Source organism: Micromesistius poutassou, assembly GCF_964030765.1.
Source record: "Micromesistius poutassou genome assembly, chromosome: 7".
Lineage (NCBI taxonomy): Eukaryota > Metazoa > Chordata > Actinopteri > Gadiformes > Gadidae > Micromesistius > Micromesistius poutassou.
Window position 1 is genome coordinate 18,422,416 of NC_140277.1, and position 27,997 is coordinate 18,450,412.

The window sequence follows — 27,997 nt, forward strand, 5'->3', positions numbered from 1 at the left end:
AAATAAATAATGTATAAATACAGAAATAAGAGATGTGTATTCTGTCGTCTCCTGGTCCTTCTTTAGTGGTCAGTTTATAAATCCTCTGCATGGAGGGTCACTTTACAGGTGTCTCTGTGACTGAACACAGCGCTGTGTGAGTGTGAATCCAACATGGAGACATTTACCAACATTTACCAACGCCTGTCTCCTTATAAATAATCTTATAATATAATAATCTTATAAATAAAAAAAATCACAATCCACGACAAAAACATCACATACGCCATTACATGCTCCGAATGCCACATCACATATGTCGGCGAAACAAAGCACACAATACTCACTCGACTCAAACAACATTTCTATAACATACACAGAGGTACATCCAACACTAGACTGGTGGAACATTTCCAAACACACCCCATTACCTCATCATTCATCACTGGGCTGGAGATGAAGGCGTGCTGGTCGGACAGACAGAGGACGGCGGCGGAGCGTAGATGGACACTTACCCCCTTGGGCCTGAACGTCAGGGAGTAGGGACCGCGCCGGGCCGCTGCTGGGGGCGCTGGGAGAACCCGGGACTCCTCCTTGGGGCTCCCTGCATGGCACCGGGTCCACAGTGTGTGTTTTAAAATGTTGCATGTTTTTATTACTGTGTGTTCTTTTTTACCATGATTTTATTTAGGCCTCCAGTTTTACAAGTTCCAAATTCTGTTGGAGGCCTCTCGACCCTATTTTTATTCTTTCCATTTTACTCACCTATTTATTTATTTATTTATTTATTTATTTATTTATTTATTTATTTATGTATTTATTTATTTATTTTCTTACCTTGGCACTTATTTTAGCACTTTTTATCTTTTATCCACATGTTTTTAGTGTTTCTGCATTTTATATCTATTTATATATTATTCTTTTTACATATATATATATATATATATATATATATATATATGTTTGTGCATGGTTTTAATTAAAAGGACTTCCTGCATATCTTAACATGAATTTTAGATTGCAGTGTGCTTCCTTTTTTATCCAAAACTTTTTATCCTATATTCTTTATTTATTCATATGCATGCATTTTAAATATTATTTTGGATGATTTATTATTTATGAGAGGATGTGTATGGATGGGTCTGAGTGTGTGTGTGTGTGTGTGTGTGTGTGTGTGTGTGTGTGTGTGTGTGTGTGTGTGTGTGTGTGTGTGTGTGTGTGTGTGTGTGTGTGTGGATCTCTCCCCCTTCTTTTTATTCATTTTACCTGCTCTTTTTAATAGATGTGTTTTTAATCGATCCCGGTTGCTGTGCTGGCTGCTGCCCCACTAAGGGAGGCCTCTCGGGACCCCGGCCCCTTGGACGTTGTCTGCAAGTCTGAACGACCTTGGTTAGGGTCAGGGTCAGGGTTAACCGGCCAGCACCCCATCATCGGTTTAATGTTTGGCCTGTATGTCAATTATGGCTCCCACTGCACTGCTGACCATCCTTGGAAGGAGGGATCCCCCACTCGGCGTTTCTTCCCTAGATTTCCTCGGTGCTCATTAAGGGAGTTTCTTGTTGGCCGTGTGGGGGCTTGGGTCAGGTCATTAATACTTGGCCTGTTAAGCCCTTTGAGGCTGTAATGGTGATTCAGGGCTACAGATACAATTGAATTGTTCTGGCTTTGTCTCGTCGGTGATCCGTGTAGCTCTTCAAGAATTTCAGAATCAAATCATCTCTGATTTCGTAATTTGCTGTCATGGACTCTTTTGTTTTAATATGAAAAATGTTTTAATATGTTATGGGTTATGTACTGGAATTATAAAATATCAATACTATAACTATATATATATATACTATATTACTATTTATGAGCTACAATCTGCAATCAATCGAATATCTCAACAATATTTCTTTAAAAAAGTTAAGTTGTGGAGAAAAGAGGCTGAACCTCTCAGCCAGTGATTAAGTTTTATTTGTGAGAAGAAAGAGAAACAACGATATATGGTACAGTAAGGATGTTTATAGTAACAATCTCAACTTTTATTCATCAACGCATATCAGTGTTGTAGTCAAGTCACTGTGCCTTGACTCCAAGTCTGGTTCCAGTCTCCAGTGTTCAAGTCGAGTCCACTGCTCACACGAGTCGAGTCCGAGTTGAGTCCCTGTTGATCAAGTTGAGTCCGAGTTGAGTCCCTGTTGATCAAGTCGAGTCCGAGTTGAGTCCCTGTTGATCAAGTTGAGTCCGAGTTGAGTCCCTGTTGATTAGTCGCGTTGCGTTGAGTTGCGTTGCGTTGCGTTGCGTTGCGTTGCGTTGCGTTGAGTTGCGTTGCGTTGCGTTGCGTTACCGTTCTTCTCCACCGGGACCCTGCACCGAGGACAGGGTCGGGTGGTCTCTCTGATGGTGTCGCGAGACGCCAGTTCCCACCGGCTCCTCTGGAGGGCGCCCTCGTCCACCACCACACACTGAGAGAGAGAGAGAGAGAGAGAGAGAGAGAGAGAGAGAGAGGGGGAGAGGGAGAGGGAGAGGGAGAGAGAGAGAGAGAGAGAGAGAGAGAGAGAGAGAGAGAGAGAGAGAGAGAGAGAGAGAGAGAGAGAGAGAGAGAGAGAGAGAGAGGGCCTTTACCCAAGCTCACTCCCTCTCACTCTGCACACATTCCTAGCTCACTCCCTCTCACTCTGCACATATTTGTATCTTCTGTATATTTCTCAGTTCCATTCTGATGTAAAACATTTGTTTCATTTGATTTAATTATATAACTGTCCTGTACTTCAGGCTGCCCTGCATCCTCTCAGCCAATCAGCGGCCTGGGATAGGTTTTGGGGGGGGGGGGGGTGATTGTACATCGCAGGTGAACAGGGAGTCCAGACACACAACGGACACACCTGGAGACTTCCTTTGACCAAATATGGTCACAATGTCCTCATCCTCCGAAGCCTCCGGTGACCAATCAGAGCCCTGGGAACGTCTCCGGCCAACCGCGGCTCGTTACGGTTGGTTGTTGATGAATCGATTGTTTTGATTGGCTCAAACGGGTGCCAGGTGATGTCATCATTCAGACCAGGCACCGACGGCTCTGAGACAATCAGGAGCAGTGATTGGTGCGTTTTGGTGGATGTGTCCCACACACACACACACACGCACGCACGCACGCACGCACGCACGCACGCACGCACGCACGCACGCACGCACGCACGCACGCACGCACGCACGCACGCACGCACGCACGCACGCACACACACACACACACACACACACACACCGTCCTCTGGTTGGACGGGGGGGAGGAGTCAGCGTTGTGATGTCTGACCCGGCGCTAGCTTATCTGTAAAACACAACGACAACAGAAACAGCTTTTCCTTTTGTCTTGTTGTGGCGTCCGCGTGTCCGTCCGCTTCCCCGCTGGAGGCCAGACTGTAAACCAGGGGGGGGGGGGGGGGCGCCCTCGCAGGAGCAGGGGTCCGAGAAGTCCCCCTCGGGGTCCGACATGCGGTGGTGCAGCATGCTGTCGGCCACATGCAGCTGACCCGCCGCACGCCGCCGCCCACCGCGTCCGGCGCGTCCTGGCACCGGCCCCTCCGATTGGCCGAGGGGTAGAACGTCTCGCCGCAGTGTTCGCACTGAGCGCGCCCGGAGCGGCCCGCCTTCCCGCCCTTCATCCCCCCCCCCGCCGCCGCCGCCGTCGTCAGAGGGGGAGGAGCCGGGGAGGAAGGGGCGTGGCTGGGCGGAGACCACGCCCGAGAAGCATCCGTGGCGGGCGTGGCCGGGGGCCCACAGGGCCGTCGGGGGGCGGGGCCAGGGGGTAGGAGTACTCGTGCTTGGGGCCGTCCGTCTGGGAGAAGTGCACGTAGGAGGACACGCCCCCTCTGGACCGGACTCCCAGCCCCGCTCTGGACCGGACTCCCAGCCCCGCTCTGGACCGGACTCCCAGCCCCGCTCTGGACCGGACTCCCAGCCCCGCTCTGGACCGGACTCCCAGCTGCATCACGTTTTCAACTACACACTTTTCCCATCTAGCTTCGACTGGGTTTTTGGATTTTCGGTGCTGTTAAAGTAGCATTAATAATCGACAATCCAAAAAGCCAGTCGAAACTAGATGGAAAAAGTGTGTAGTTCAAAACGTGACGCAGCTTTTACTTCTCCACCACCTACAGAGTCTGTTATGTACGATCATTCATAAACCCCGTGTTATTCCCCGTAGACATTTGACCGAGGGAACCGGGAGCCTCGGAGGCGGGACTTATTCTTCAGAGGTCCATACACAATGAGACACAAATACACAACATATAAAAAGACAAGAGACAAAACAACGTGACCAAATACAACCGATAAAATAAAACACCACTGTTCGTTAATAAAAGTCTACTCCGTTTAACTTCTTTAAAAAAAATAAAGCGCGTTAGTGCTGTTTGAACGTGCCGGCGAGGTTTAACCCTTGTTAAGTGCATTAACTGCACTAGGACCATAGGAACACGTCTACCTACTGCACCTGACCCCGGGCAGCCTGGACCTCCGAGCCGATGGTAGGAGAGCAGGTCCCTCCCAGAGGGGCCGGTCAGAGCTGCTCAACGCCCCGGGCCTTCCTCACCACCTGCCCTGATGTGTGAGGGGGGGGAGCTGCTGGGGGTCCACCATTCTGCTGCCAGTTTTCACCACTCTGGGTGGACGGGTTTTGTTGTGCACTGAAACATGACCAAAGCATGAGATAAAACCAGAGGTCACAATGGACTCGATGAAAGACCTGTGAAATAAAACCATCGGCTTCTTGTCAGCGTTAAACGTATTCAATCAAAGTAGAGTCTCTGCACGCCCTTCTTGCATACTGCGGATGTGTTTGACTCCAAGGTGAAGCACTCATCAACCACTGCTCCCGGGTGTCTGTAGGACAGTCTCCACAGGCGGGCCCTTAATCGTACACGGTGAGGATGAGCGGGGAGCTCTACGGCGGTCCGTTGCCATTTCTTTAGTTTTGTTTGTGTTTAACTTGAGGAAGTGGTTGTCGCAGCGTTCCACAGAGTCGTCCACCACCGGCCCGGGATTAGCCTCTCCGTCCTGGAGCCCATTGATCACAACAGTGTCATCAGCGACCTTCAGGAGAAGTCTGTTGTCATGGTGAGACCCCCCCCCAACGGCCATCGGCCAATCAACAAGGAGAGAGAGCCCTGAGCTCTCCAGAACCACGTGCATCGATGCCACCCCCGAAATATGACTGGTTAAGAGTCAGAACTAATTAGTATACGGAGGAGAATTAGCATATCTGTTGTATGGATTTAGATGTAACATTTAACATTGAGATATAAAGAATTAGATTTATATACACGATTTATCCTCCGATTCAGCATTAAGCAGCTAAATCTGGAACAAGTGAAGAATGTTTTTCACCAGCAAAGGTTTACAAACGGCCCCCAATAGGTGTTATGCACCTGAATGTAGGCCTATGCCTGGTCTAAATGTTATTCACCTTAATGTAGGCCTATTACTTTACCAAAACAGAATGTACACCAGTAGCCTACTTCATATATATTACTTTACCAAAACAGAACGTACACCAGTAGCCTACTTAATATATATTACTTTAATACAACATAACGTACAGCAGTAGGCTACTTCATATATATTACTTTACCACAACATAACGTACAGCAGTAGCCTACTTCATATATATTACTTTACTACAACATAACGTACACCAGTACTTCATATATATTACTTTACTACAACATAACGTACAGCAGTAGGCTACTTTATGTGCTTCATATAAAACTGTTCTATAAAAACACATCAGTCCAGGAATAAAGGGCAGAAGTCTAAGATATAGATTACAATAATATCAAGAGAGACATTTCATTAATCTGATGTTTTGTATAAAACTGTGTTCCCGTTGGTATGTAATCATTAATGTATTCCTACAGTTGAGGATATTTGTTGTGGAGATCCCGTATCTTTAATCATCTTCATTAATATGGACCAGCGATATCAGTGGAACCATTAAAGCTTTATTGTCCTTCATCCTTCACAGTCCAGACTCACACTGCCTGTTCACCGCTCAAAAACCACCGTCAAGAACTCCTGAGCCCGCCTCCACTGCTGCTGCTTGTTGCTAGGCTACGGTGCCCAGACGTCCCCGCTCCTGGGGGCCCGTCCCCGCTCCTGGGGGCCCGTCCTGGGGGCCCGTCCCCGCTCCTGGGGGCCCGTCCTGGGGCCCTGTCCCCGTTCCTGGGGGCCCTATCCCTGCTGGATGTCCTGCAAATGTGCCAATCAAAAGTTAACAGCTACTGTATGTATATATATATATATATATATATATATATATATGTAACTATATGTACACATTTGTCTGACAGCCTTGAGTTATTTACACCCTTAACATTCACTAGAATGCAGGAAACGAGGCAGTAATGACAGCAACAGGAGCACCTACAGAAGAATGAGGGAAATATTGTACAAGGAAGACGTTCATCTCATCCTCATCTTCAAAACCGCTTATCCGGGGTCGGGTCGCGGGGGCAGCAGCTCTAGCAGAAAGAAGATTTTAATTTTAACGTAAATATGAAAAACTTTCAGCAATTTCTCTGTACGGCCCGCTGTCAGTTTGTCCATGAAGCTTTTCAGTTTTCAGCTCTGGCCTCAACTTTACTGTTTTATGAGGCAGTTATCTTATCATATACTAAAATGCTAAAAGGTTGGTTCTGTCTCTATGTATTATTTTATATTGTTAGTCAATCATTGATGTGTGTTTTAGTGTATTTCTGTGTACTTTGGTACAACACGTCATGTGTACAGTTATCAGCTGAACCCGATCCTCTAAGGAGCCCGACCTGCTATGAAGCCTTTGACCTTTGAAGCGGCTGGCCTTCAGCCAGCATCACGAAGGAGTTCAGCTCAGAGGTTTGAAGTCTCCTCAGTTGACCTGCAGCCTCCCACAGGAGGACAGGACACCTGGACGCTTTCATCTTTTCATACCACAACACCAACAACCGAAAACATAAGGTAAAGTATTTTAAACTTCATATAAATATGTGTGTGTGTGTTTGTGTGTGTGTGTGTGTGTGTCTAGTTAACAAACCAAATGTAATACTTCATAGGATATAAACCTATGATGTTGAAGTTTATAAAATGGGTTTTGAAACGTTTTCTATTCGACCTACCATTTGGTCATTTTTGTGGCCGATTGCAAATATGTTGTAAACCATTTGGTATAATTAATAAGAGCCATTCTCCATAATATTTTGCTAGCTAACTAGTTCTTGTTACTAAACACACCAGAAGTGTAAATAGTGTCAGAAATAGATCGAAATCTCAACATTTTAAAGATAGCTCTGACGACCACCAGTCAACTTGTTCAGTTTTTATGGTAGAGGCGTGACGCATGAGGTGGGCGGGACTGAGCCACTCTATGTTTGGCTCCCAAGCGCCCCCTGGTGGCCACTCTGGTGTACAGCAGCATGAGGCCAAGTTAGAAACCTCCTCTCAGTGTGTGTCTGCTGCTGGCTCACCTTCCGTCCACAGGTCCTGATAGAACCGTCTTACTCACCTTAGTGAACGCTGAGTGACCGTAGGAAAACAACATGTTGTGTTTGTGTAGGACTACAGGTCTCTGGTCTACTATGGATGTGGAGAGAGAGGAGGGGGGTCCTACCTCTAAGACCACTCGGTCTGGGGAACATGGCCGCCAGAGCAAAGCTAAGAGGTAAGAAGAGGATCTCTCACTGTCTGTGACTGTTGTCCATCTCAGAGCTCAGCAGTGATACATCACGACTCCATCTTTAGTCAAAGTAAGTAAAAGTAAAAGTACTTCAAGTAAAAGCTGTGTGTGTGTGTGTGTTGTGTTGTGTTGAAGCCCAGGGCAGCAGGAGAGAGCAGACTCCCCTGGACCCAGCTGTGTCTCCATGAAGAGTGTCCGCTCTATGGATATACCTGTTGGGTTTAAAGATGGACGCCCCTCCAGAGAGGAGAGGTAGGAGTTTCAAACAGACGATGAAAACAGACCACTTGGTTGTTTTCAGACTCTACTGATCAGACGCAACAAGGCAGGAGAAAATAAATAGTTGTGGACCTTCAAAATCTGTTGATTCAGTGTTGTCTCTCTAGAGTTCACATCCAATAATCAGAGCAGTGTTTATAGTGATGTTCACCTGCTATTTGTGTGTGTGTGTGTGTGTGTGTGTGTGTGTGTGTGTGTGTGTGTGTGTGTGTGTGTGTGTGTGTGTTGTGTTGAAGCCCAGAGCAGCAGCAGAGAGCAGACTCCCCTGGACCCAGCTGTGTCTCCATGAAGAGTTACCGCTCTATGGATATACCTGTTGGGTTTAAAGATGGACGCCCCTCCAGAGAGGAGAGGTAGGAGTTTCAAACAGACGATGAAACAGACCACTTGCAGTGTGTGTGCTCGTGCGCACACAATAGTGCCTGAAAGCAGGACCGATTCCTTCCAGAATAGTCTTGTTGTAAATACTGGACATTTGGTGATAGTTCACATTCTTAGATCGCTGAGCCTCACAAATTATTTTGATGATATTACAAATAGACGGCTTTGAATGTCGAGCTGTGAAGCGCTTTTCCTGCAAGTGTTTATGTTGTGTTTGTGTAGGACTACAGGTCTCCGGTCTACTATGGATGAGGAGAGAGAGGAGGGGGGTCCTACCTCTAAGACCACTCTGTCTGAGGAACATGGCCGCCAGAGCAAAGCTAAGAGGTAAGAAGAGGATCTCTCTGTCTGTGACTGTTGTCCATCTCAGAGCTCAGCAGTGATACATCACGACACCATCATTAGTCTGAGTAAAAGCTGTGTGTGTGTGTTGTGTTGAAGCCCAGAGCAGCAGGAGAGAGCAGACTCCCCTGGACCCAGCTGTGTCTCCTTGAAGAGTGACCACTCTATGGGTCATCCTCCTGACCTTAAAGATGGACGCCCCTCCAGAGAGGAGAGGTAGGAGTTTCAAACAGACAATGAAACAGACCACTTGCAGGCATGCAAACTAGTCACCTTTCGGTGAAATTCGCCGTTTTGTAAACAAAATCGGCCACTAGTGTGATTCGTGGAGATCTGTTGAGAAAACATTTGGGGGGGGGGGTGTAGTGCTGCCGCGATTAGTCGACCATGAAGATTAGTCGACTGCAATTTTTTTAGCCGACGAGTCGTTTTACTATCGACCGCCATTTGTTTGTTCTCCTGTCTCAAACGGCTCACTGTAATTCACCTCCACACCACAAATCTTTGCGCTGTGCGCGCCCCGCTGGTTAATCTGCTATCCTCTTTCTTCCCCCTCCCCCCGCCTTCACTGCTTTGATATGAGAAATGGCCGAGGCAGGTGAGTCCTCCGAATCAAGTCCAAGAATTAGACCAAAAGCGTCCAAAGTATGAGAGTATTTCAGGCCAACTGATGAAGCCTGTGGACGCCTCAGGATGGACTTGTCAACGTGCTGCGGCATCACTTACTTGATGTTGTTTATATTGAAGATCGGCAGGTTGTAGAGGGTGCGTGTGTGAATGAATGAACGTGAGTTTGTGAGAACGTGTGTGTTTATGCGATTTCAAAGTAACAAACAAACAAACTCAAAGCCGATGCATGCACCCAAAACTATTCGTTCACAACCAAATAAACAAATCAAAAACGGCGTTGCTTATTCGCTTCAAATTCTTTCTTTTCTTTTCAAAACTTTGGATTGAATACGCCGCGGTACCGAGCGGTGAAAACAATGTTGGCTCCTGTGTGTGCCTTGTGCACCTGCGTTATATCACTTAATATGACTTTGGCAGGAATGTTTTAAACCCTGCCATGCACGCAAGTGTAAACGCAAGCAGCATAGCTGCGTGCCTGCCTGCTTTCAGTGCATAATTATTTATTTGGTTATATTTAAGTTATTTATATTGTTTACATTTGTTTTTGATTTGGTAACATTTAAGTTATTTGTATTGTTTATGGCACAGGAGACATTTTATGTTTTGGCCCTTCAGTTGAGTTCAAAATAAAATGGACACAATGAAATAACAAAAGTGCAAGGCTGAGGCATGCTGCCAAACAGCAAAAGCGGGCCCTGGAGACACTGGTCCAGGCCAAGAAGAAAAATAAATAATGGAAGACTCCTATTGCCCTGTCCTCCCACCTCTTTATTCTTCTTTATTCTTCCCACCTTTTTATTCTTCTCGAGCAGTATTCGTCTTGGAGAGTATCAAGTTTGTAATAAGTTATGTACCTATTGGGGCTGCCCTTTGTAAGACATTAAAAAAGTAATAAAAAATGAGCATTTAGTAGCTTATTTTTTAAAAGAAAACTCCCCGGAGTATAACCCTGGAACCCCCTAGTGGGTCTGTGTTTTTCTCGGCTCACGCATCATTCTCACCTTTTGACCCCAAGCCAGTTTGCATGCCTGCACTTGATATCTGACCCATATCTGAGTTCATCAGAACTGTTTCTCCCCCGGCTTGTCATCAGAATATGGATCAGTTGTTCTTCAGCCTGAGCACTACTGGAGTTGACGTCTTTCAGCAAGAGGACCCTGCTCCTCGTACCTCCAGCTCACTCACTTTCTGTCTCTTTGGATAAAAGACAAAATACGACCCCCACTTTTTAAAGGGTTGTTTCTGGAAAAATATATTTTTTAAGATGAAATCTGTTTTTATGAAGAAAATCATTTCATTTGAAAATCATAATAATTAAAACCGTTTGTTTTCCCAAAACCTTGCTTGCGCACCACAACAAAGAAAAGAGCAAACAAAAAGTACGGTAACTGTTAGGGCCCAGCTCCTACGGGGAAAGAGAAGCAGTATGGAACCACAAGGAGTCGGTCAAATGAAAGGCATTCATCACCAGGAAGACGGGAATGTCGTCTAGACCCTGAATACAAGACAACCCAACTTTTTCAGACACAATTCCGGGAAAGAAAATTCTCATATTCAGGTCAATACGGTAGTTCTAAATTAACATTCCTACGTTTATTTTGAATGAAATTCTATGTGTGTTCTCTCCACAGACACCAGGGGAGGTCGAAGGTTCCCAGTGGACCGTCTGTACAGCAGCAGCACACAGAGTTGGAGGTGTGTAAATGTACAACACTGAGTTCAGTCATGAATGACATGTGAACAACATCTCTCCTGGAGCTAACAGTCTGGAGCTAACAGTCTGGAGCTAACAGTCTCCAGGCTTCCCTCTTCAGACCAGCAGGACGTGAATCCAGGACAGACGGTTCTGATGTGCTCAGTTAGTTCACAGTAAAGTTCTCATCGATGTTTGTTCTGTTCCAGAGGATCAAGGAGAACGCACACGCTTTTCTAGACAAGGAGGTGGAGAAGCTCTGGAGGGTTCTCTACCCAGATTACCCACAATGCTCAGAGAGCCAGAGGGAGGAGGAGGAGGAGGTAGATGGTGAGAAAGAGGAGCAGAGGAGGCGCGCCATAGAGGGAGTGGAAGACATCACACTGCTCTGCATGAAGCAGTTGAAGCTGGAGGAGCTGGCCGACTTACTGAGGAGCAGTAAGATACTCTTTTTTTGAAACAGAACTGTAAGATACTCTTATTTGGAAAACAGATTAGGAATATACTCTTTTTTGGGAACGTAACAGAAAGACACTTTTAAAAAAAGTGAAAAAAAAGTGATCTTTAATGTTTATATTATTTTGTTGTTTTTCCATTTAGAATCAGTTGCTAAGGAGTGTCAACATAAAATCAAGTCTCATCTGAAGGAGAAGACCCAGTGTGTGTTTGAGGGAATTGCTAAAGCAGGAGAGTCAAGACCTCTGAATGAGATCTACACAGAGCTCTACATCACAGAGGGAGGCAGTGGAGAGGTCAACAAGGAACATGAGGTCAGACTGATTGAAACAGCTTCCAGGAAACCAGCCAGAGAGGAAACACCAATCAGATGTGAAGACATCTTTAAACCCTTACCTGGAAAGGATCAACCAATCAGAACAACAATGACAACTGGAGTGGCCGGCATTGGTAAAACCATCTTAACACACAAGTTCACTCTGGACTGGGCTGAAGGCAAAACCAACCATGACATACACTTCACATTTCCAATCACTTTCAGAGAGCTGAATTTACTGAAAGATAAAAAGTTTAGCTTGGTGGAACTTCTTCATCACTTCTTTATTGAAACCAAAGAAGCAGGAATCTGCAGATACGACCGGTTCCAAGTTGTCTTCATCTTGGATGGTCTGGATGAGTGTCGACTTCCTTTGGATTTCCAGAACAACCCGATCTGTACTGATGTCACAGAGTCCACCTCGGTGGACGTGCTGCTGACAAACCTCATCAGGGGGAACCTGCTTCCCTCCGCTCGCATCTGGATAACAGCACGCCCTGCAGCAGCCAATCAGATCCCTGCTGAGTGTGTTGACATGGTGACAGAGGTGAGAGGGTTCACCGACCCACAGAAGGAGGAGTACTTCAGGAAGAGATTCAGAGAAGAGAAGCTGGCCAGCAGAATCATCTCCCACGTTAAGACATCACGAAGCCTCTACATAATGTGTCATATCCCAGTCTTCTGTTGGATCACGGCTACAGTTCTGGAGGACTTCTTCAAAACAACCCATGGAGAGGAAGAGATGCCCAAGACCATGACTCAGATGTACAGCCACTTCCTGAGGGTTCAGTCCATACAGGGGGACAGGAAGTATCATGGTCGAGCTGAAACAGATCCACACTGGAGTTCAGAGAGCAGGGAGATCATTGGTTCTCTGGGAAAACTGGCTTTTAACCAGTTGGAGAAAGGAAACCTGATCTTCTACGAGGCAGACCTGGCAGAGTGTGGCATCGATATCAGAGCAGCCTCAGAGTACTCAGGAGTGTTCACCCAGATCTTTAAAGAGGAGTGTGGGCTGTACCAGGACAAGGTGTTCTGCTTTGTCCATCTGAGCATCCAGGAGTTTCTGGCTGCCCTTTATGTCTTTAAGACCTTCATCGACAGTGGTGTCAATCTGATCTCAGAAAAACAACCAACCTCCAGGTGTTCTTCTCTTATTAGAAATAAATATGATCTCTTCTATGAGAAGACTGTGGACAAGGCCTTACAGAGTGAGAACGGACACCTGGACTTGTTCCTTCGCTTCCTCCTGGGCCTCTCTCTGGAGACCAATCAGAATCTCCTACGAGGCCTGCTGGGACAGACAGGAAGTAGCTCACAGACCAATCTGAATACAGGGTCTTACATCAAGAAGAGGATAGGTAGAGATCTCTCTCCAGAGAGAAGCATCAATCTGTTCTACTGTCTGAATGAGCTGAACGACCGTTCTCTAGTGGAGGAGATCCAACGGTACCTGACATCAGGAAGTCTCTCCAGAGAGTCTCTCTTCCCTGCTCAATGGTCAGCTCTGGTCTTCATCTTACTATCATCAGAAGAGGAGCTGGACGTGTTTGACCTGAAGAAATACTCTGCTTCAGAGGAGGGTCTTCTGAGGCTGCTGCCAGTGGCCAAAGCCTCCAAAACATATCTGTAGGTTCACTAACATGTATTACAATACACAACACAGTATACATAATACTAGTATATAAGTTGTAATAATATACAAACCATCTATGTAGGTTCATTAATAACATGCACACATGTACAATACACAACACAATGCACATAATACTAGAAGTTAAAGGTTATAATAATATACAAAACATTTCTGTATGTGTTCTAAGACCTTGTATTACAACACATGCAACACAATAATACTAGAATAATATAAACATCTACAATACATGTATGTTGGTCCAGGCATAACAAATATAATCACACAAATGTAAGTATACAGAGACATAGTTCTATGGTACAAAGATTGTTTTTATTTTTATAAATGTTAAAAGTGATATCAGTTCTGAAGAGTAACATGATCCTGTCTCTTTATTTTGTGTGAAGGCTGAATGGCTGCCATCTGTCAGAGAGCTGCTGTGAAGATCTGGCCTCAGTTCTCAGCTCTAACTCCTCTAGTCTGAGAGAGCTGGACCTGAGTAACAATGATCTGCAGGATTCAGGAGTGAAGCTGCTCTCTGCTGGACTGGGGAGTCCACACTGTACACTGGAAACTCTCAGGTCAGTTTACTTATTGTGCATAATAACATTTTACTATCAGCAGACATTCAGCTGATTCTTAAATAGTGTAGTAGTTGTCACAAGCCTAGACGTAATCATTGTATGCATACCACCTAAAATACTTGGAAATTCACTTGAGAAAATGAATTCTGCTCTTGTTTTTCTGAATTAATGACATAATTAACTCTGAATTCTGAGTTTTTATGGAATAATAATCCGCTCTTTTTTTCTGAATTACTGTGTTAATTTTCTCAGAATTCTTTTCATGGCAAAAATAAATGTACTGTTTTTGTGATTTAACAAGTTTTAATATGTTTCATATGATCTCATAGTAATCCATGCCATTGTATCACTGTTACTGAAATAAGACGTCAGACCTTTACAGAGGAAGTCTGACGTCACGACTGAGGGGCACCCCCCTCCTCTGTGAAGCTCCGTCTGAGCAGCTGTTAAGGGGAAGTAGAGCGAGTGGACCCAAATGCTCACACAGAGTGAGGCTGACAGACAGTAAATCAAAGGGTCTTTACTGAGGGACACAAATATGTAAAGGAGGGACTTGGGGCTTGAAGGCTGGAGGGTAGTCAGACAGGGGAGGGGTCGGTGACAGGAGGGTAGTCAGACAGGGGAGGGGTCGGTGACAGGAGGGTAGTCAGACAGGGGAGGGGTCAGTGACAGGAGGGTAGTCAGACAGGGGAGGGGTCAGTGACAGGAGGGTAGTCAGACAGGGGAGGGGTCAGTGACAGGAGGGTAGTCAGACAGGGGAGGGGTCAGTGACAGGAGGGTAGTCAGACAGGGGAGGGGTCGGTGACAGGAGGGTAGTCAGACAGGGGAGGGGTCGGTGACAGGAGGGTAGTCAGACAGGGGAGGGGTCGGTGACAGGAGGGTAGTCAGACAGGGGAGGGGTCGGTGACACTGTACAGGGAGGAGATTGTTAGGGCGAGCGACGGAGCCCGAGGACTCAACAATGTAGACACTAGGAGGGGCCAGGGACGAGGTACTGACTGTTAGTGTGAAACAACGATCTAGCGATGATTGTATACATTTAAAATGTCTTAAATTACATATTCAACTAGGGTTAGTTGTGTGAATATTTTTAACAGACAGTAGTTTAACTGTCTGTTAAAAATGTTCTGAAGAGTAACATGTTCCTGTCTGTTTGTGTGAGTGTAGAGCCCTAAAGTAGAATAACAGACTCTTCTTTAAAAGATTCTTTGAAGACACGTTTTCCAGTTGTTTCATCATTCATAAAACATTATAGATGTATAATTTATGTATAATTAAAACAACTGCATATTGTTTAAAGGCTGACTGGCTGCCATCTGTCAGAGAGATGCTGTGAAGCTCTGGCCTCAGTTCTCAGCTCCACCTCCTCTAGTCTGAGAGAGCTGGACCTGAGTAACAATGATCTGCAGGATTCAGGAGTGAAGCTGCTCTCTGCTGGACTGGGGAGTCCACACTGTACACTGGAAACTCTCAGGTCAGTTTACTTAATGTGCATAATAACATTTTACTATCAGCAGACATTCAGCTGATTCTTAAATAGTGTAGTAGTTGTCACAAGCCTAGACGTAATCATTGTATGCATGCCACCTAACATACTTGGAAATTCACTTGAGAAAATGAATTCTGTTCTTGTTTTTCTGAATTAATGACATAATTAACTCTGAATTCTGAGTTTTTATGGAATAATAAGCCTGTCTTTTTTTCAGAATTAGTGTTAATTATCACAGAATTCTGAGATAAGATTTCATGGCAAAAATAAATGTGCTGTTTTTGTTATTTAACGAGTCTTAATATGTTTTATATGATCTTCAATATAGTAATCCATGCCATTGTATCTGTTACTGGAATAAGTCCCCAATTTAGAGAGAAAAGGGGTCAAATCCTATGTTTTTGCCATTCTCCCCAAAACACACCGTGAACGTTCCACTCTGCTGAACGCAGGTGGCGTTCTTTACTTGACGTCAGACCTTTACCGAGGAAGTCTGACGTCACGACCGAGGGGCACCCCCCTCCTCTGTGAAGCTCCGTCTGAGCAGCTGTTAAGGGGAAGTAGAGCGAGTGGACCCAAATGCTCACACAGAGTGAGGCTGACAGACAGTAAATCAAAGGGTCTTTACTGAGGGACACAAATATGTAGAGGAGGGACTTGGGGCTTGAAGGTAGAGGGTAGTCAGACAGGGGAGGGGTCGGTGACAGGAGGGTAGTCAGACAGGGGAGGGGTCGGTGACAGGAGGGTAGTCAGACAGGGGAGGGGTCGGTGACAGGAGGGTAGTCAGACAGGGGAGGGGTCGGTGACAGGAGGGTAGTCAGACAGGGGAGGGGTCGGTGACAGGAGAGTAGTCAGACAGGGGAGGGCTCGGTGACAGGAGGGTAGTCAGACAGGGGAGGGGTCGGTGACACTGTACAGGGAGGAGATTGTTAGGGCGAGTGACGGAGCCCAAGGACTCAACAATGTAGACACTAGGAGGGACCAGGGACGAGGTACTGACTATTAGTGTGAAACAACGATCTAGCGATGATTGTATGAATTAAAAATGTCTTAAATTACATATTCAACTAGGGTCAGTTGTGTGAATATGTTTAATAGACAGTAGTTTAACTGTCTGTTAAAAATGCTCTGAAGAGTAACATGTTCCTGTCTGTTTGTGTGAGTGTAGAGCCCTAAAGTAGAATAACAGACTCTTCTTAAAAAGTTTCTTTGAAGACATTATAGATGTATCATTTATGTATAATTAACAACTAATTAACAACTGCATATTGTTTAAAGGCTGACTGGCTGCCATCTGTCAGAGAGATGCTGTGAAGCTCTGGCCTCAGTTCTCAGCTCCAACTCCTCTAGTCTGAGAGAGCTGGACCTGAGTACCAATGATCTGCAGGATTCAGGAGTGAAGCTGCTCTCTGCTGGACTGGGGAGTCCACACTGTACACTGGAAACTCTAAGGTCAGTTTTAGTCAAGGTGCAAAAACAATTAAACTAATTGTTGTATGAAATGTATTAATAATTAAAATGACAGTTTTACATAATGTGCAAACAGTCACGCCACAATGTTCCATATCAGAAGACATTTGACCGATTTCAAGTTCTTTGTTATATTTTTGGATTGTTGAGGAATTACTTTGGACGTTCTGACCATAGACTGAATAGCTGTTGACTCTCACCAAAACATTTACACTGGTCTGTTCCTTGTTATCAAGACATTTTTACACAATGGTTCAACATTCATGGTTCAGCAGCTCATTTGCATGAACGCTACAAACACCAGAAACAGCACATTGTGAAGGGACTGAAACAGAGGGGAATAGCGGTAGGAGAGATTTTGTTTCCCAGAAGCTATTTCCAGCAAACAGCTTCAAAAACATGTTTTCCTGAACTCATATGCTATGTTTACTTGTTGAGAAAACACCATAATATGTCCTCTTTAAGACCTCGTTCCTATGAGTTGCTTGGATGTGTGGGACTGTGTGTGTGTGTGTGTGTGTGTGTGTGTGTGTGTGTGTGTGTGTGTAGGTTGTCTGGCTGCCTGGTCACACAGGAAGGCTGTGCTTCTCTGGCCTCAGCTGTGAGCTCCAACCCCTCCCATCTGAGAGAGCTGGACCTGAGCTACAATCACCCAGGAGACTCAGGAGCTGCGCTGCTCTCTGCTGGACTGGAGGATCCACGCTGGAGACTGGACACTCTCAGGTATGGAGAGGACAGCTCACCACTCAGGGACAATGTCTCCTACAAGGATCAGTGGACCATGTTACCGTTCCACTGATCGCTCATTATACCACAGTAAAGGGGACAACGCCCCTTTACTGTGGTATAATGAGAACACACAGCCTGTCATGATCTATTGCTTTTATAAAACGGTGAATGAATGAAAGTCATAGACACCCTCAATTTTGAAAAAGCGAGAAAGTCGGAAAAGCATTTTTTTTAACGAATACAAAAAAGTAATCCCTCCTGGCTGCCGGCAATTTAGCCTACTATCGAGTTCACTCACCGTGTGCCTATTGCTTTACAACATTTCCACCCTCTCCAGCAATCAACATATTTTTAGGCTTCAGTGAACTATGCTATTGCTTTTATATATAAATAAACAACAGTTCGAGTTAGGCGCAGAGTGATACTGAACTCTGTAAACTGAACGGGCGTCATAGCTGTGTGTATACGCTCAATATACAACCGTTGGGAACCAATCAGATCGCTTGATTTAAGCCACCCGTTTTATAAATATAAATAAACAACAGTTCAAGTTAGGCGCGGAGTGATACTGAACTCTGTAAACTGAACGGGCGTCATAGCTGTGTGTATACGCTCAATATACAACAGTTGGGAACCAATCAGGTCGCTTGATTTAAGCCACCCGTTTTATATTACTAGATAATGTGCTCTCATTTAGAAACAACAGTTATGTTAATGTTTCAGTTTTTGGAGACAAAGTGCTGCTCTCTCTCTGTTAACATGTGAATAATGTTTCCCTGTCTAAAGACAACATGCTGCTCTCTCTTTGTTAACATGTGAATAATGTTTCCCTGTCTAAAGACAACATGCTGCTCTCTCTTTGTTAACATGTGAATAATGTTTCCCTGTCTAAAGACAACATGCTGCTCTCTCTTTGTCTCCCCAGTGTGGAGCACGGTGGAGAGTGGAGGATGAAACCAGCTCCACAGAGATGTAAGTGTCTGTTTAGTTTGATTCATCTCAACACACACTAACTATAGAGATGGAAAGTCCATCCACACAGCAGGAGGTGACGTCGGTTCAGTCAAATCATCCTGGGAATGAAGATGATGGTGGACATCACCTTCATCAAACTGTTGATGTATAATAATTATATTCTACAATAATCTATATTTCGTTCTCGTTTGATATTTGCTTCCTAGTGAATGTTACGCAGCATTAAGAAATATTAACCGTGAGCGGCCAGCCGTACGAGGGCTGAAACGTGTGCGAGTTTGACCCCCGTGTGCAGGGTTCTAAATTAACTTTTTTGATTACCAGCCAATTGGGCTGGTAACTTTCTAAAGTTACCAGCCAATCAGAATTTCCACTAGCCAAATTTTTTGTTGATATTTGTTGTTGATATTCTCAATCTCATCCCCTGCCTCCTTCCCCTTCTCGCCCCCAGACGTCTGTCCAACCAACCACCGCCGCGTTTAGTTTAACGCGGTGGTTCTCAAACTTTTTCGGTCACCCCCCACTTTGGACAAGGGGGGATTTTCAAGCCCCACCTGCCCCCATCGCCCCAACACAATGCTAATGAAATACGCCAAGCTTAACATTTTCCAATTTATTGAAGTAACATCAAGTTACATCAAATAACAGCAAGTTCAACAATAGAGAAAATAAAAGTGCAGCTGTGTTATAACTTGCATCAATTTTCTAAAATAGAAAAAAATAAAAGTGCAGCTGAAAGAAAAAAGAGCGAGACTTCTCCGGTGCTGGATCTGATGCCTATTCAGGAGCGGAGGACTCAACTAAAACCGTCCACAGTGGATGATGTGCTTTTTTGCACGGCAATCTAAAGCACCACGCCAAACACCACTAGTGTAATTCCCCGGCGTTCCATCTTATGTGTCTGATTTTCCTTCGGGTGTGGGTTGGGCGTTGGTATCAATTTATAGCGGGTCTGGTCGGGTGCGGAATGTAATTCGTGCTACTGTCGGAACACGGGTCGGATGTGGTTTTAAGTTTTGCGGGTAAGGACGGGTGCGGGTTTGCAAATAAGAGGCGTGCAGGACTCTGCTCTGCTCATCTCTCTCCACTCCGCTCTGCCTCTGGCTCACACACACTCTGCCCCGGCCCCGCTCTTCCACCACTCGCCTCACTTTTTTAAATCCACTTCAGCGCAAAACATGCATTTGCAACATCTTGCTCCGACTGTTTTTGACGGACTCATTTTAAAATGTTTAGCTACCCTGGCCTACACCCAAATTTAGGATTGAGTTGCAATCGGCAAGGCAGGTTAACGAGCACAGTGACGCGGCGCCCCCGATATAGAATGACGAGTTGGAGCGACGGCACCTATTTTATTGCATGAACAAATATTGATATATATCTTATATCGACATTCTGCTTGAAAATAGGAGATATGACTTTTGGCCCATATCGCCCAGCCCTACTGTCAAGCTTTCGCTCCTACCATAAGAAACATGGAGTTTTCAGTGACACTTCCTCCCGTTTGTCGCGCCCCACCTGCACGTCTCTATTCCCCACCAGTGGGGCGCGCCCCACACAACATCACGTAGCATCACGACAGTGCTCATGGGAAATGTAGTCAGTACCGCCCAGGGAGCGAGAACAGTACGACAATTCACCATGACGTCACAATTCGTTCTTCCGGGTGGCAAAAGCCGAAGCGTTCTCCGATGGCACCACTAGTAAACAAACCCTTCCATGTCATTTGACCAGGGCAGAGCGATCCAGAAAACAGAGCAATGGCTTGAATGAATGATTTTCTTCTTGCGGGGTGCTACAGGACGTCTCATTAATATATATAAATATAACTTATATTATATTATATTAATATTGTTTACGTCATCGTTTCAACTCCAGATCAACAATGGTTTTATCTATGTAACTATGTTCACAGTAGCCGGCTGGATGGCTTCAGGTCAGTGGCAGCCGCTCGCGTTCTGCCACCCGGAAGTGTCCTTACGGCTATTGTTTACTAACATTCTGAAGCGTCCTTACGGCTATTGTTTACTAACATTCTGAAGTGTCCTTACGGCTATTGTTTACTAACATTCTGAAGTGTCCTTACGGCTATTGTTTACTAACATTCTGAAGTGTCCTTACGGCTATTGTTTACTAACATTCTGAAGTGTCCTTACGGCTATTGTTTACTAACATTCTGAAGTGTCCTTACGGCTATTGTTTACTAACATTCTGAAGTGTCCTTACGGCTATTGTTTACTAACATTCTGAAGTGTCCTTACGGCTATTGTTTACTAACATTCTGAAGTGTCCTTACGGCTATTGTTTACTAACATTCTGAAGTGTCCTTATGGCTATTGTTTACTAACATTCTGAAGTGTCCTTACGGCTATTGTTTACTAACATTCTGAAGTGTCCTTACGGCTATTGTTTACTAACATTCTGAAGTGTCCTTACGGCTATTGTTTACTAACATTCTGAAGTGTCCTTACGGCTATTGTTTACTAACATTCTGAAGTGTCCTTACGGCTATTGTTTACTAACATTCTGAAGTGTCCTTACGGCTATTGTTTACTAACATTCTGAAGTGTCCTTACGGCTATTGTTTACTAACATTCTGAAATGCCGTGTAGAGTGGCTCTGAGATTGCCTCATGCATCACCGGCCAAACTGGCGTAAAGTAAGTTTTTATGAACACCTGCCAAAATGATTTTTAACCCGATATGATTTGTAGCTCCGATGCTACGTGTGAGGGCCGCCCAGCGAGGACCCCCCCCCCATCCCATTTAGTAGATCTAAGGCCCAGACAGGACCAGTGCTTTAGTAGATCTAAGGCCCAGACAGGACCAGTGCTTTAGTAGATCTAAGGCCCAGACAGGACCAGTGCTTTAGTAGATCTAAGGCCCAGACAGGACCAGTGCTTTAGTAGATCTAAGGCCCAGACAGGACCAGTGCTTTAGTAGATCTAAGGCCCAGACAGGACCAGTGCTTTAGTAGATCTAAGACCCAGACAGGACCAGTGCTTTAGTAGATCTAAGGCCCAGACAGGACCAGTGCTTTAGTAGATCTAAGGCCCAGACAGGACCAGTGCTTTAGTAGATCTAAGGCCCAGACAGGACCAGAGGGGTGTTCCACAAAGCCGGTTTTATCACTTACCCAGCTAAGTTAACCCAGGGTTAGCGGCAACCCTAGGTTTTCCGTTCCAAAATGACCACGGCATGTAAGTTGCTATGGAAACATATGCTCTCAATCAAACCTGGTCGGAGCAGGTTTTGCGCAGGTTAAGTTTGGAAGATAACCCGGTTTTGCTCAGAGTAGGCTATTTAAACCCACGTTTATCGCAGCTTTTACGTGTTCGCCTATTGATATCGGAGCGCAAATAATTTGTGCAATTCACAGAGAGATTAATTAGACCACGGCTCGACATATTGTCCTTTCCGGATGACTTTTTGCTGGAGAGATATAGTTTTTCACGTGATTCTTTGATATATTTAAATAGCCTTCTCCAACCCTACATTGCAAATGTTACCAATCGTGGATCTGCCCTCAGTTCACTACAAACAATTTGCATAGCTTTCCGTTTTTTTGCGACGGGTAGCTTTTTGTACAGTGTAGGAGATGCTGAGCACATAGGCAAAGCTACCGTCTGCCGCTCAGTGCGTCTATCTTGCGCTGAAGCGGTTGTTGCGTAACTTCATGGAGTTTCACCAACTTGCAGGTCAGCATTATCTACTTTAAGTGTTCCCAAATGGCTCCGAAATTATCCTTGTTGACTTTTCATCTGGGTGTTATATTTCAGGATTTCCTAATGTAATTGGGTGCATTGATGGCACACATCCAATGTGAGCAATACATTTCAACAGGGTGCGTTGCATTATGAACATATCATAGACCTCATATAATTGTTGTGCTTGTGCAAGATAGCTCAAAGTTTGTATTTGATCGCAGGGCAATTCGATGGGGATCTCCTAGGAGATCGAGGGTATCAATGCCTCCCGACGCTCATCACCCCGTACCCTAATCCGCTCCTGGACCACAGACAACATTTAACCTGGCACACAGCAGAACCCGCGTTAAGATTGAAAATACATTCTGGATATTGAAGTCCAGATTCCAATGCCTACGTGGACTAAGAGTTTGTCCGGAACGGGCATGCGATGTAATTGTTGCATGCGCCGTCCTCCACAATATAGCCACTCTGCGCAAAGAGATGCCTCCCCACTTTACCCGTTCCTCGAGGAGGAACACATTCGCAAATGTTTGTAAGGGCTGACAAAGGATGCGAGACCACATTTGCAGAAATAATTTAAATAAATAAAAATAAATAAAACACTTTTCTTCCATCATTTTTATTCTTTAGTTGCTGAGGGAGGAAAAAGAATAATTAGTACCTTGATCGGTAAAATATGCGGCCCGTTTCGCCATTTTGATCAGGATTTCCATGATCCATACATCACGTCTTTATAGGTTTGCCGTGAACGCGCACAACCCTGTGTTAACCAACCCCGTGTTGATTGAACTAATTCATAACCGGTGCTGTGGAACCGACAGCTCTGGGTTAGTCGGCACAGGATCGGACAACCTAGAGTTCAGCGTTAACTCTGTGTTTGTTAAACCTCCGTTCTTGGAACACCCCTCAGTGCTTTAGTAGATCTAAGGCCCAGACAGGACCAGTGCTTTAGTAGATCTAAGGCCCAGACAGGACCAGTGCTTTAGTAGATCTAAGGCCCAGACAGGACCAGTGCTTTAGTAGATCTAAGGCCCAGACAGGACCAGTGCTTTAGTAGATCTAAGGCCCAGACAGGACCAGTGCTTTAGTAGATCTAAGGCCCAGACAGGACCAGTGCTTTAGTAGATCTAAGGCCCAGACAGGACGCCCCGAGTGCTTTTCATTCAGGGAAACACAAGGCAGGTCTTACATTGTTTAGGAGATAAGGTAGGATATAATAATAACGACAATATCCGATGCCCCGCCCGCAATCAGGACGGCGGCGGGAACAAGCAGCCTGTAGGGAACAGAGAGCGGAGGACTGTTAAGGGCTGGTTATGGTCCCACGTTCACGCAACGCAAGGGGGTGACGGACCCCTTACGTCCTTGCGGACCCTCCTTGCGTCCACCGCGAGGGCCTGACGTGCGCCTCCCAAAAATTGTAACCTTCCGTCGAGGCGACGCAGCCGCAAGGGCTGTGATTGGTCCGCTCACTAAAACCCGACGCAGGACCAGAAAGGTTCAGGACTGCGTGGAAGCGTCTGCGGGGTCGTTGCGTCGACGTGGAACCATAAAGAGCCCTTTAGTCTGCCCTATAATAACGGAACAGCCCCTCATAGTGTCGCAGTACGGTATACCGATACTGAAACCGTGTCACAATAGCCGCCATTTAAACGCTACCATATCGCATGTTATTAGTAGTGCTACTCTAACACTGAGTGTGTTAAAGGGGACATATCAACCGCCTCCGCCTGTCACTCACTCCCAACAGCGCTGCTATTCTGGTCCACTCTTTAGTCACCTCACACCTGGATTACTGTAACTCCCTTCTGTTTGGTCTCCCCCACAAACTCCTCCATGAACTCCAACTGGTCCAAAACGCTGCTGCCCGTATTATCACCAAAACCCCTGCCATCTGTCACATCACCCCCGTCCTACACCAACTTCACTGGCTCCCTATCAAACACCGCATAGAGTACAAGATCCTCCTCAATGCATTCAATGCCATTCATAACCTTGCCCCCCCATATCTGTCTGACCTCATTCAAATCAATACTCCCACCCGGTCACTCAGATCTGCCTCCTCCATCAACCTACACGTCCCCCCAGCTCGTCTGTCCACCATGGGGGCACGAGCCTTCAGCCGCTCCGCCCCATGCCTCTGGAACAGCCTTCCCCCGGACATTAGAAACATGGACTCACCTATCACCTTCAAATCCCACCTCAAAACACACTTATTTAGGCAGGCATACTCACACATGGACTAGAAATCTGCTGCAAGCTCTGTGTCTTTTTTAAATTTGTTTTAATTTGTGTCTTGATCTCTTTCTATGCTTGTTAGGTGACCTTGAGTGTCCTGAAAGGCGCCATATAAATAAAATGTATTATTATTATTATTATATTATGAAAACAACACTTTTCCTGGGATTTGGGCTGTTGTTTTGGGTCTCTGGTAAATAAGTCTGTACATGCTTTTTTGAGTGAGATATGCATTTCTGAAAGTACCCCGCCTACAGTTACCAAACGAGCGAGTCAGTTTCGGCGCCCCCTCCTACTCAGGAGGGGGGGGGTACATTTGCATATTACCACCCACTTCCCCACCCCCCTCCAATCAGAGCATAGATACGATTTTGTGGACCTGGACCAGCGGACGAGCGCTGGGCGGAGATGTCCGCGCATTTCAGAAGCAGGGAGATTCCATACAGAAATAGATGTGACCGCCTGGCAGGGAGAAGCTCCCCCGCCGGAGCTCCCGGACTGCCGCCAGAACTCCGGCGGCAGTCCGGCAGCCCCGCTCCGGGAGTACGGCGGGGGAGCTTCGGCGGCAGTCCGGCAGCTCAGCTCCGGGAGCACAATCCCTTTCTCCTCCATGTCGCGGTTCAATCCGGACTTCAGAGAGTCAAAGCCAAAGTCCCTTTCCCCCATTTCTTCTGAACCATGGCCGAGATAACCCCCACTACGAGTCTTTACTTGTTGTGGAAGTACCAGAGACGTCAGACGCAGTCTTTATGATTCATAATATCATCAGAGGCGCACATAGCTTTTGGCCATGATATTAGATATTATATTATATAGATACCTATATATTATATAATGTATTATTATTATTATTATTATTATTATTATTATTATTATATAGATATAGAGCTCAGGGAGTCCGCAAACGGCAACAATCACTTCTCCTCCATGCTGTGGTTCACTCTGACAGCTGATTGGTCAATGGGCAGCAGCTCATTTGCATGAAGGCTACAGACACCAGAAACAGCACATTGTGAAGGGACTGAAACAGAGGGGAATAGCGCTAGGAGAGATTTTGTTTCCCAGAAGCTATTTCCAGCAAACAGCTTCAAAAACATGTTTTCCTGAACTCATATGCTATGTTTACTTGTTGAGAAAACACCATAATATGTCCTCTATAAGACCTCGTTCCTATGAGTTGCTTGGATGTGCGACCGCGGGACTGTGTGTGTGTGTGTGTGTGTGTGTGTGTGTGTGTGTGTGTGTGTGTGTGTGTGTGTGTGTGTGTGTGTGTGTGTGTGTGTGTGTGTGTGTGTGCAGTGCTTTGTGGTCATCAGTTATTATTTTCTCTCATATGGACGCTAGCTTTCCTTTGAGAAGCAAAAGGCAAAATGTGTTGGGGGCGCCCAAATGAAACAATCCCGATCCCCCCCCCGTCAACAATCCCAATCGCCCCCCCCCCCCCCCCCCCGTCAACAATTCCGATCGCCCCCCCCCCCCCGGTCAACAACCCTGTGATCGCCCCCCACCGTCCCCCCCATCCCGATCGTGCATGGGGGGTGGGGGGCGGGTGGCGGGGGGGCGCTCGGCGGAGTCTCGCCTAGGGCACAATTCAGTGTAGAACCGGCCCTGGTAACGGTGTCTTGTTCTCCCCTCAGATGCCTGTGAACTCACACTGGACCCAAACACAGTCTGCAGAGAACTCTCTCTGTCTGAGGACAACAGAAAGGGGACGAAGGTTAAAGAGCAGCAGTCGTATCCTGATCACCCAGAGAGGTTTGACCGCTGGCACCAGGTGTTGGGAAGAGAGGTTCTGACTGGTCGCTGTTACTGGGAGGTAGAGTGGGAAGGAGGTGTTAAAGTAGGAGTGACATACAGAGGAATCACAAGGAGAGGAGTGGGTGATGACAGCAAGATTGGAGGGAACAACAAGTCCTGGGGTCTTTATTGTGATGATGACCGTTACACTGCCCAGCACAACAATATAGAAACAGCCATCCGTCTCCCCCCCCCTGGCTCTAACAGAGTAGGAGTGTATCTGGACCGGCCTGCTGGCACTCTGTCCTTCTACAGAGTGTCCCCAGGTGGAGGAGGGTCCTCAGACACACTGACACACATCCACACCTTCAGGACCTCCTTCACCCAGGAGGACCTCCTCCCTGGGTTTGGGTTTACGAAGTCTGGTACCTCATTCTCTCTGAGTCAGTTGTATTGACACACACACACACACACACACACACACACACACACACACACACACACACACACACACACACTTTTTTTTTAACTCAATAACTTTTTTTTATGCAATAGGGAATTCAATATCCTCAATATTATATCTTTGGCTTCCTCTACAGTTAGAAAGATGAATGGTTCAGATGAGGAGAGTTTGATGATGAAAGCTATTTTAGAAAGGTGTGTTTTCAGTGATGCTCAATAAATCGCTCAGTTATCAGTAATTATTACATTTCTATCTTTAGTGATCGCTCTATTGGTAAATTCTGTATATTTGTATCAAACACTTTATTATTCTCGTACAAACACAGTCAAGTTGCTTTATATTATGTTGATTTGATTCATGATGATTATTTAAACAGTCCTTAACTTGACTGAAACAAGCAGGGTCATGGATCGGATAGATAGTGTATTAAATGTACTGAGGTTATGAATCTGGATAGATAGTGTATTAAATGTACTGAGGTTATGAATCTGGATAGATAGTGTATTAAATGTGTTTTTTTGAAGAGTAATTTATTGTTCAAGCTACAAAAACAAATAATCATGTTTAAATGAATGATGTTTGTATGTAGTTTTTTAAACAGAAATAAAATAAAGTTGGTGCTATAACCGAGTATGGCCACTAGATGGTAGTGTTTCTAATTTATTCTAATTGTATGAATTCTGGATTGTGAACACTTTTGAAATGGAAACTAACGATTGTTAACCTATTAGGTATTGATCAAGACCGGAAGAAAATAAATGAAACAATTAAAATTCTAAAATAAATAATGTATAAATACAGAAATAAGAGATGTGTATTCTGTCGTCTCCTGGTCCTTCTTTAGTGGTCAGTTTATAAATCCTCTGCATGGAGGGTCACTTTACAGGTGTCTCTGTGACTGAACACAGCGCTGTGTGAGTATGAATCCAACATGGAGACATTTACCAACATTTACCAACGCCTGTCTCCTTATAAATAACCTTATAATATAATAATCTTATAAATAAAAAAAATCACAATCCACGACAGAAACATCACATACGCCATTACATGCTCCGAATGCCACATCACATATGTCGGCGAAACAAAGCACACAATACTCACTCGACTCACAACATTTCTATAACATACACAGAGGTACATCCAACACTAGACTGGTGGAACATTTCCAAACACACCCCATTACCTCATCATTCATCACTGGGCT

At 45.4% G+C, this 27,997-nt stretch overlaps 2 protein-coding genes across 2 annotated transcripts in view; both read left to right on the plus strand.

Annotated features, from left to right (window-relative positions):
• Positions 1–27,997, plus strand: part of LOC311350726 (uncharacterized protein) — a 78,583-nt gene that overhangs the window by 15,959 nt on the left and 34,627 nt on the right. The window lies entirely within an intron of this gene.
• Positions 3,478–26,886, plus strand: LOC311350077 (NACHT, LRR and PYD domains-containing protein 3-like; the record flags this gene model as incomplete). The annotated part of the gene is given in 12 exon segments (XM_084470114.1): positions 3,478–3,554; positions 8,182–8,298; positions 8,549–8,651; positions 10,930–10,966; positions 11,598–13,383; positions 13,385–13,392; positions 13,809–13,969; positions 15,303–15,454; positions 16,748–16,921; positions 17,489–17,728; positions 24,406–24,577; positions 26,209–26,886. Coding segments are annotated over 12 exon segments (3,603 nt in total). The 3' UTR covers positions 26,785–26,886.